This window comes from Amblyomma americanum, chromosome 5 (assembly GCF_052857255.1).
Source record: "Amblyomma americanum isolate KBUSLIRL-KWMA chromosome 5, ASM5285725v1, whole genome shotgun sequence".
NCBI classification, from domain to species: domain Eukaryota; kingdom Metazoa; phylum Arthropoda; class Arachnida; order Ixodida; family Ixodidae; genus Amblyomma; species Amblyomma americanum.
In genome coordinates, this window is record NC_135501.1 from 166,505,149 (window position 1) to 166,516,074 (window position 10,926).

Consider the following 10,926-nt stretch of genomic DNA (forward strand, 5'->3'; position numbering starts at 1 on the left):
GCCGAGCGCCATAACCACTCAGCCACCGCGGCGGCTTGTTGATACAAATGTGGTCTCAGACAAAACTCCCTTTGCCTCTATGAGTGTGTATGTGGTCTTTCAAGCAAGTGGGTGACAATGCACTGAAAGTTCAAAACTTCATCTTGCATCTATGCGACACTGGAAGGCCATTACACACGAGACCCTGGACTACAGAACCACCGTGGGCGCTCTCCTACTTGACTTAAGTTTGTTATAATGCATTCATGATTCTGCCCAAGAGTAATGGCAAGAAGTTATTTGTAGGATGGCAAGGCAGGGTTAAAGAAGTGCCTGGACCAATCCGGTATCAGTAAATTCTAAGACAAATGGGTCCTACCTCCTGTCGTAGACGACCAATGGCCTCCTTCAACTGACCAAGCTCCTCTTTTTGTTCAGACAGCACTTCAAGTTTCTCCTCTCTGCAACACACACATCATGACAAAAAAAATGTCTCCAAAGCAGAACCTGCCAATTAACTATGCACAAAAGCAATGAAAACACTGGGTGACACTGTGCTCTGAAGGCACATGGACACAAAAATGAAGTCAACATACGGTGATAGATAATAATTTTCCCAGAATGGCATATATGCCATGCTAACTAAACACAGAGCTTTGATTATTAAGAAAGTGATACAACAGTCATGTTACAGGTGTCGATCTACCATAGATTTTTTTTTTTTTACAAAACAATATGAGATGATAGCCGATGACAGCTTTCTTGGAGCAGATGGGCTAACAGAGACGGTAAGCTGCTACTAATGGGGAAAATAAAGCTCTGCACTTTAGAAATGACAGAACATTCAAATACAAGTATACAAAAGGGTGCAAGAAAGGTCAAGCCAAAGATGAGTACAAGAGCGACACTTTCAAAGCTTTAATACACTGCTGCTTCAAGAACACAACTCAAAGCATGTAGAGCATCAAAGCGACACAAGACAGACGCCCACACCGCTGTCACAGGCAGCCACCACAATTTTGCTTTAAGCACCAACCTCTATACAGCCAGGTTATACTCTGGACAGTTTCGTTGTTCTGGAAGCTTGCTCATGGCCAAAAAACCACTACTGCAAGCAAGATACCCGGCGCATTACATTCCGGCACTTTCCACATCAGCTTTTCTGCAAATGCTTCATTGCTAGGTTTCCACCTCTTGCTCTCTTTAAAGTATGAAGTTCAGAGCACTGAGTCATTATAAACCAGTGTGCCTCACGGTTTTTTTTTTTTTCAATGAAAAAAGAATCTTCACCATAATCAGTTTGTCAGTGCATGACTGAAGCTAAGATATGCTGATGTGACACATTAAGACCCTGCCTCAAAAAAAAAATGCAACGAGGCTGTGCTCCGTCTCACCAGTTCTATGCAGTGCTGTGGAAACCGTGAAGCTTGCCAAAACACCTGAAGGTGTCCGCCAAAATGTAGTCGTATGCCTTGACTTCACTGAACTATAAACTTCATTTGTGAAATCTAGCACTTTCGACTTGTTTTCACGCACTGTCAAATCCTTTAAAGCCTATACTCAGAGTAACAAACTGCAGAGGGCATTTAACTCGTGCAAAGATGGTTTCTTCAAAAATCACATGGTGATAACCCTTGGAAAAAAAAAAAGGCCGGCACACTTTTTATCCACACTGGCAATTGCACACTCTACCACGCTGTATAAATTCAGTTTGATCATCTGGGGTTATTCAGTACGTCCTATTAATATCAAACAGCAAATTGGCACAATTTTATTTTACCCGCATTGAAACAGCCGCTGTAGCAAAGATTCAACCCCACAGCATCATGTTCTCTGCCGTCAAATGCCGCAGCCATTCCGCTACTGCGGCGTGCCGAGGCAGAGCACAGAAAGTGAAGCAAGTGCACGAGACTGCAGCCGCACTCACAGTTCCTGCTGGCAACGGCGAAGCTTTGCCTTTGCGTCAGCCAGTTCCACGCCTAGCCTAGAATCAGCCACCTGGGATGAAGCCGCATCGCCACCGCCCCATAGCTGCTCCCCGGAGGCATCCAGGGTGCCACTGGACTCCTGTTCTAGCGTCAGGTTCACAAGACGCTGGAACATCAATGCCTCACATCAATCTGACGTCGTCAGGCCCGATGACCATAATCATGTCAATTCTCGTGATGATGAAATTATCAGTAAGAAAGTAATGCAGGCCTTATATTGTAGGTAGAGGATAAAGCAAGCCTCTACTAAGGTCCAGCCTTATGAATAAAAAAGTTACATGGCTTTCTCAAATATTTAAAAATTAATTCTGGTCTATGCAAGCAACCTGGAACCATCGCCTGGTACCCGCTCTGATGACTTACCAAACCATCATGGCCGGAGGATGATGGGACAAGGCCTAACTGAGAAAACTCAAAATTCGAAAGATGTTAACACTGCCCTAGTTTATAACAACCTCTTTCTTGAGGAATTACCATACACCCACTAAAAATGGCGTTATTTTCGCTTTTAAACTCAGGTTTACTCCGGCATAGGCTGGTTAGATCAGTTGGTAGGGTGACTACGCTAGAGTAGAGGTGGTCGTGGAGAAGTGTCGAACACTTTGTGACTTAACAAGGTGATGGTTCGGGCTAGCGCTTGTGTTCGTCCTCTGTTTTGTTGCTGCGCTATGGATCATGACACTTTGTGACTTCATCGACCATAATGAGAGCGATACTTCCACTCCCTGCCCTTTCTCACAGTATAGGAGCTCATGTTCATAATAAATGAGTATTCTATGATTCACGCTACATAAGTTGAGCTGCAGAAAAAGGAACATCAGGGCTGAACAAAGAAGTCCTCGGCAATTGCTTCATCCTCAAAAACGGGGTACTATGATCGTACAACTGTACATTCCCACAAGCAAGTAGGAGCTGTGTGTTTACAGATGATAAATGCAGTTTCAACTACACGCAACAGGAGCTGAATCCAGCGAGGTTTCACAAAACTGCATTAGGCACAATGTACTAAAACAAGTGCATAGAGCAATTACTTTTACAGTGTGATAAATTACTCTGTACAAATTCAAGCCACCGGCAAAAGCCAGAGAAGGAAGTAAGCATGAAAAGCTGCAGAATGGCCCACTAGTTTTTAACTGAACTGATGAAGTGGAAACAAAACTACTCTATGGTTAATACTCTGCACATACACACACAAAAAAAAAAACCTCCTTTACAAATGTGTTACAGCTTCAAGTAGAAACCAAGATATCCTATAGTTGCAGCAGCCCAACATGCACCAAGAGCCTGTATTTCTCTACCTTATTAAGCAAAGTATTAGCAACGGCTAAAGTCTAGATAAGAGTAGAGCTAACAACACAATCAATATGCAAAAAAAAAACTCACAGGACGGTTAAGACTATGTAACGCGAGATTCAGCGATGGCTGGTGTAGTGGTGAAGTGATGCACCCCTGCACTGGCAGGCAGATGTTCCAAACAGAGCCACTCGTAGGCTTATGCGACCCAGGTTGATCGTGATACAAGGTGAGTGTGTTAATGAATGGTGGATGTGTTAATGACATCCACCCACCAGGTGGATGTCATTAACACATTCATGTTATTAACACATCATTAACGGTGGGTGGACGTCATTAACACATCCATGTCATTAACACGTCATTAACGCGCCCACTGGTTACGCCGACGGCGACGACGGCAACAACACGCAAGCCAGGGACAAGAGCCTAACAGCTATCGCTGTAAAAAATGCAAATGCTTTGCAATCAACCCAAGACAAAGAGTCAGAACACATTCTATTGTGTGAAAGATTTAAGCATTCCTAAAACCTAAACAAAGTGCTCACAACATGTTATTTTGTTTTTCTGTGTTCTGTACAGCTCCACTAGACTGCTGTCTCCAGCATTCAGAGTACACACCTGTGCCGCGCTGTCTCGTTGTCGTGCGAGAGTGGCCACGTGGCGGACTAGAGTGGCATACATGCGCGGCCGGTCAGACTCGGGCAGGGTTTCAAGGCGGCCCCAGTCCCGTGTCCAGACCGAGTCTGGGTTGTCCGTGATGGAGGCTATGGCTTCGGCCAGAGCGGCCTGGGTGGCCAAATCCAGCCTTCGAATGGCTTCGATGAAGCGCCCTTTGCGGCCACACTGGACGGCACAGCCCAGCATCAACAGGAGCAGACGACTCAGCTCCTGCTCACTGCTCTCTGCACGAGAGAATACAAAATTGACAGTTCACCTCGATGCCGACAGCAACATAAGAGCAGATGTGAAAAACATGTAGTAACACAATTTGGTGACATGGTCATTGGTTATTTGGTAATTATCATCTCTTAACATTACTTCATTGCGTCTTGCACTTGTGCTCTTCCTTTTCTCTCCATAAATGCATGATTTAGGACAAGTTAGGTAAAATTTATCTTTATTAATCACATTTTTTTTTAAAACCAACTGCCTAAGCAAAGGTGCATAATGTTTATCTTACATACAAAAGAAACATACAGTGGTCTCTTGGTAATTCGATCTTGCTTACTTCGAAAATCAGGCATACTAGAACTGATACGTTGGCTCCGTCAACATCAAGTTCATTAAAAGGCTTCCTTTAATTTCAACACTTCATAATTTGAACAAACTTATGGTTCTCTATGAAGTTGATTTATTGAGCGTTAACTGAAAATGCAAATGAAGACTAGTATGTCATATACTGTCCTGTATTACAAGAGTTGTCAATGATAGTTGCAACGCGTAATTCAAATGCAAATTTACAATAAACAATATCTAACAATTTTCCTTTCAGACTGCTATTCAAATTTTGCTCGGTCAAGCAGAAAATTTATTCATACATTCCAGTGGGTTGGATATTGGGCACTAAATAGTCACTTACCATCAAAAGTTCCTTTGGCGATACTGACCACATTAGGCAGGTGCATAACTAGTACTTGTTCCAGAACCTCCTGCACCAATGAACAAGAACCCAATGCACACATTGCAAAAGCTTCACAACACAAGCAAATGTTCATTTACATTAACACAAGCAAATTTTCATTTAAATTAACATCCAAGACACAGTTAAATAAAGCCAGCTAAAGACTGAATATCACCGCTGATTTATAGTGCCTTATTCCAACAATGAAACTGGACTGCAGTTCATGGTCCCAACATTCACATTCACATACCTCTTTTCCAAACAGTGATAGTTTCATACTGATCACAGTGAGGTACGACCAGGCAACTTGAAAAATGAAATGAAAATGAAAATGAAAAATCTTTATTTGCCATCAAATACAGATGGGGGGATTGTAGAAAAAAAGCTGTCCTTGGACAGCTTGACGGGTCCACAATCCCTTATTTTGGCAGAGTGGCGGCAACACTTAACATATTCTTGATATGCAAACATATACATACATATTTAATATGATACAGACTTAGTACTCGTAAACGAAAACAACAGAAAACAAAAAGAACAGAAAACAACAGCGGAACTCACTTCTACAAATCCAGACGAAAGCAACAGCAAGGCTAGATAACATTACATAGAAACCAAATACATCTGCCGGAGGTCCTTGTAGGTTGCCGTGAAGAGGTCAAAACGGACAAAATTATAATAATTCAAAAGCGTTGGTAATGTGTACTTAAGGCAGTGTTTCCCGTAACCTGAACGTGACATTGGTACTGACCAATCCTCGAAGTGTCTTGTAAGGTAACTTGGAGTTCTGTCTTGTAATTGGGATAGGTTACGTATATTGTTGATATTCCTGTGGATTTCTTGTTTATATACATGGCTTAAGCGATATCTATAGAGATTGTGAGCTGGAATTACACCAGAGTTGCTAAAAAAAGTTGAGGTGGAAGCAGTATACGAAGCATTATATGTGTGTCGGAGATACTTTTTCTGTAACAGGTGGATGTGTTCTATATTAGTGGATGTTGTCTTTCCCCATACTAATTGACAATAGTTCAAGTGTGACTGAAAGAGTGAATGATAAAGCAAACGTTTGATGCGTGTGGGAAGGATATACCTTAAACGACCTATTACACCAGTTATTTGACTTATTTTGCTTAGAACATGCTTGACGTGATTATCCCAGGACATATTTGCGGAAAAGGTGACACCCAGACATTTGAAATTATCGACTAAAGCGATCACGTTTTTAACTTGTTTACAAATAATGACAATTTCATGATATGACAGCTAAATATATGCAACAGCAAAGTGAAATCAGGCACTTTAATGTGCTTGCTTAACCTTCTATCAAACAATTACACTCTAATATTGGGTGCAGTAAGAAGTAAACAGGCACTTTGATTAGGTTGTTTAACTTATTTTTAATTTACACAATAATCGGCAAGCAGGCTCTTTGACTAGCCTACACATCACTGTGAGGCTTCCACACTATGCCACAGCTTCCTACTCGGCGTCTTTCACACAGAGCAAACTCTCACCTCGTAGAACACTTTGATGTTATGCAGCAGCATGTTGAGATTCTTCAATCGGGCAGTCATGTCGGTAGCTGGGCTTATTACCCCAGAGTACATGGGGTGGGCGTCACTGTAGCATGGCACGTGAAAAAAGAAGGGAAATAAATATTACTAAAAATATTTTTGACAGCATTGCACACAAGCTTCGAATAAAAAAAGAAAGCTCTGAGCATATCACAACTCTGCCATAGTGCTTCACCACTAAAGGCAATAGAAAACAACCAGAACAGCTCCTTCAGTGAGCAACTTACATCTGCAGCCAGACGGTATGCAGAAAGACCCCATCACAGAGCTGTTTGAAGTCCAGTGGCTTTCCATCATCATCATAGAATGTTCTGACCTGCATCAAGGAGAGAAAAGTATTTCATACTGTAGGCCTCAGGCCCGTACACTACCTTCTATTGTGGATATCACCCAGTGCAATTCTAAAGCAGAGTTCTTTGCACCACTTGTGGTGAACATACTCAAATGGTTGTCAAGATCGTTTTAACACCACAACGGCTTCACAAAATTCGTTCAGTTGAAGGTGCGAGTGCTTCTGGGTATCGACTTCAAACCAAAGTGTCAAATGCAACTGTGGCCAAAGGACTTCTACACCAGCACTCATTAAAACTAATCCAGCTGGTATCAAATGAAGTCAGCTAGGGCTAGCTGGAAGCTGGTTATTCCCAGCCAAGTACTAAGTGAGCAGCACTTGGTCACAGTTGCAGACTGCTGTAAATTAGATGCTCCCAGTTGCCTAGAAGCAAGAGTTCATTTCAGACTGGCAATAATGTAGGAGTTGAATGGCTGCAGCTAGGACCAGATGAAACTCAGCTGCCCACTGCACATATCTATGTAGCAAAAGACATAGTGCAATTTCAATTGAAGCCAGATAAGGTCATGTTGCATGATATTGTACTGAGACCACTCTTTTTATGGTTCCAATTACTGAAACCAGCTGATATCAAATTGGAGTATCTGTGTTCCCACTAGTCTCGAAAAAGTCACAAAGCTCCACCAGCCTATGGCTCCAGCAAGGACCACTTGGTGTCAGATTCAATGCTCCCAGCAGGAACCTGTTCTGCTAAGAGCAGACTAGAACAGCCCTGACATCAGCTCAACTGGAGTCACTAATTTGTAGCTTGCTATTTTTACTCCAGCTAATAAAAACACAGATAAGTTCCTGATTTTCTAGGACATTTTTGCAGGTTAAATCACAGGTGTGACATGCCATTGATTGTTCGTAACTGATAACACTTATCAACAAACCATTGTTAATTTCATCAGAGGCATTAACACCAAAATCTGGACGATTCTGTTGCTACAAGAGAGCTAGCGAAGCTAAGTATCCTGTGACAAAATTTTAGATAGCATTAGACCCTGCACGATAACAACAGGTAACCGGCTTTACAAGCATATTACATAGACTATGTTTCATGCAATGGAATGCATTGGTCTTAAAAATGATTTTTGCTAATCGGAACCATTTCTCCCTTCACCTTAAACATTTATGTCTGTATGCTGTTTGGAATAAAGATTGCGCAGATGATATTATGGCTGCGATACTCTGAGAGAGATCACTTTAGCTGGAAGCAATTTTGAATGAAAATGTTCCAACTGGGAATAGTGTAAAGACTGGTTCACATGCAGCCAGTCAAACATTTTCATTAATACTATCCTAATGGTAATCAATGCACAACTCAAGATTGACAAGCACAAGTTGACAAGCGAGTAAGTGACAAGGCTGACAGAGTATGGTAACATGGCTTCCATAAGTCCCACGAGCAAGAAAAAAGCCATGTCCTTCCTTTCAAAGTGTAGAGCAAGGAATGGCACATTACGGATGGCAGTGAAAAAGGTTTTTGTGGGGCTGATGAGCCAGGGAAAAACACGCGAGAACTAATATTGCTTCTAAAATGCTACTTGCAGCTGTTGTCATTAAGTATCTAACAAATTATCCCTTTTCAAAAAGAAAAACAAGCACATGTAAACAAGACATGCAAAGCAGTCACTACACTACATATATGCATTAACAATCTCTCTCGACTCAGGGATGAGGGTGTATAAGCACTGTTATATGGTGTTAGTCCAATGATTTAGGGGAAACCCCCAGGGTGGAGTAGATTTGCAACAAGGGAAATTACTCATTAGCATCGACCCAAGCACAGCCGTAAGGCTACAGAAACTTCGTAGTTAAAGAGAAATTGTAGGCATATGGTTGTGCTTAGGTGGACAATAATGCGTAATTAGTCTCTTTTCAGTATTGTTAAAAACAAAACTGAAACTACAAAATAATGCCAAGGTAATGTATACAGAGCAACAATCAAATTGCACTTTAGGTTGCGAAGAAAGGAGTCTGATGCTACAAATGGTTGGTGATATAACTACAACACCTCCCCACACCTCGTTATGCTTCTGGTATAACATGGCAGGGCTAGTTTATTTACATTCTTACTTGCTGTTAAAAAGAAAACTCTGTGCTAGTTGGCATTGAAGAAAGTAATCTGATGATAGAAAAACATCTCTGTATTATCAGTAACATCAACAAGCTCTAATACTTTTACTCCCTCCTCAGATGATGTGACGTTACACATGCTGAACACGCTACGCAACAACACATGCTTGTTAGTCAGGCACTTTCAGAATCGCATCAACCAATGTGCACAAGATGAACAGTTCATGATAACTATATCTTTGATGCAATACGTCCCTGTGAAACCAGGAAAACATCTTTGAACTGCATAAATATTTTCGAGCATTCTATTCAACAGCTGGCAAGTAATTCCACTGCACTGGCTGTAAGTTGACAGTCCAGCTGGTATCAGTCGAAACTCAGCACCATGGTCTTCTCAGTAACAGAGTCGCGTCTTCAATTTATTTAGAGCTATAAAAGTTTGTCGAAAAAGTTAGCTCTGGTCTTCACTTCGCATTCACAGAGATGGGCTTTTCACTGTCACCGCTAACAGCTGCAAAAAAATAAAAAAATAAAGAAGAAACAGGTTGTAACTGCCTCAATTGAAGAACTCTGCAGCTTTTAAACAGTGCTCCCCATGCATGCAGTCATCCTGAACTGTTTTCCGGCCCTGCGTTAGCGGATTGCTTTTAGTTGGCTCACTAAATTCTTTCACAGCTATCCCACCATGTATTGGCTGTGTGTTTAATTAGCAGGTGCACAGATGCAATGAGCAAAACAAATTTTGAGAGCAGAGTTTGGGCAACATATCTAGCAGGCGTGACAGTCACAGTGTGAAAGCTGCGCTGGCCTCAAAGCGACTCCGCCAGAGATATAATCCGCCCAGCCCCAACGTCGGGGTGGGACGTGTCGTCGCGGTTTGCTTGCACGGGCGAGTGAGCAAAAGCTTTCTCGCGCTACATCTTTTAAGCGGAGAACCGTGGAGCCTTCGGTCAAGGCCCAGCGACTCGGTAGACTGCATATTTAACCTTATCGGTGGTGCCAATGTAAGCAAAGCAACTGAGCTACAGGCGAGCGCCGTTCCTACTAGTGAAGACAATACCTGGGAAAATGCATCTGCATAACGACGGCCTCGTCATCACTTTGTTTAACATTGCACAACCGTGAAAAACTAAACTTCCGGTGCTCAGAAAGAGAAAAAAAATGAAAAGAAAATGTTGAAAACACTACGAAAGCCACAAGCGAAACAGATCGCGCAGATAAAGTCGTCATGACAGAAGGAGTGACGATCTTAAAATGAACACGGTAGACTGTAAACGACTGTAAAGTATTTATTGTTTATGGAAGACCCAAGTTTAACCCCTGGGACAGCGATCTGCAACGCGACTCGCTCCTGGGACAAAGAAGTCTCCAAAGAGGAATAAAAAAGAAAACGAAAACAGCATCTGAAAGGAGCCATTGTTTTAATTGTCGATCCACGTCGAGCGCTTGAAGGAGCTCGTTTGCAACTATACCGATCAGAAAGAGGGCAGAGTAGCCAGGATCGTGCGTGTACGAGTAGGCACTGTGCTTGTTTCACCTGACTACTTCGCTCAACTCGCACGCTTTGTTAACAAGTAAAATCTCACGGGAGCAACAACATAAACAAACCTCGCTGCACCTGACGCTAAACTTGACAGCCCACCGCGACTGGAACAACTTGTCCCAGCTGCCGATCACTACCACCAATGTGAATAAAGTTGAATCACCAACGGAGAAATTAAAAACCAGTCTCGGGAATCCGTAAGAGGTTGATTTCGATCACACGCGATCTTTTTTTGTACTTTATTTTCGCAAACCCCAGCGCCCGAGAGCCGATCGTGAGGAGGCACCACGCGAAACTAGATCACTCACCCACGCAGCTAGAGGGGACTGGAGGAAGCCTTCTTCGCCATTAGCCATGCTGAACTTGCAGTATTTTTCACCTTTCAAGCTCAGATCGACGGCAGGCGAACGCCAATTTCATCCCTTTTCGCTGAAACCGCACTGCCATCGTCCATGTTGGCTGAGGGGACCGACAACTAGCGCCAGTGTGCGGCGTCCATAGACGTTTCG

The 10,926-nt window shown here is 42.6% G+C and overlaps 1 protein-coding gene across 1 annotated transcript in view; it reads right to left on the bottom strand.

The window, feature by feature from the left end:
* LOC144132953 (uncharacterized) overlaps positions 1-10,903 on the bottom strand; it is a 48,543-nt gene extending 37,640 nt beyond the window's left edge. Inside the window, exons 1-7 of the mRNA XM_077665707.1 lie at positions 10,726-10,903; positions 6,689-6,777; positions 6,402-6,507; positions 4,843-4,912; positions 3,882-4,165; positions 1,907-2,073; positions 359-440 (exon numbers count right to left, since the gene is read on the bottom strand). Coding sequence (XP_077521833.1) covers positions 359-440; positions 1,907-2,073; positions 3,882-4,165; positions 4,843-4,912; positions 6,402-6,507; positions 6,689-6,777; positions 10,726-10,773 — 846 coding nt within the window. The 5' untranslated portion in view covers positions 10,774-10,903. The remainder of the gene's footprint in view (positions 1-358; positions 441-1,906; positions 2,074-3,881; positions 4,166-4,842; positions 4,913-6,401; positions 6,508-6,688; positions 6,778-10,725) is intronic.
* Between the last annotated feature and the right edge of the window lie 23 nt (positions 10,904-10,926).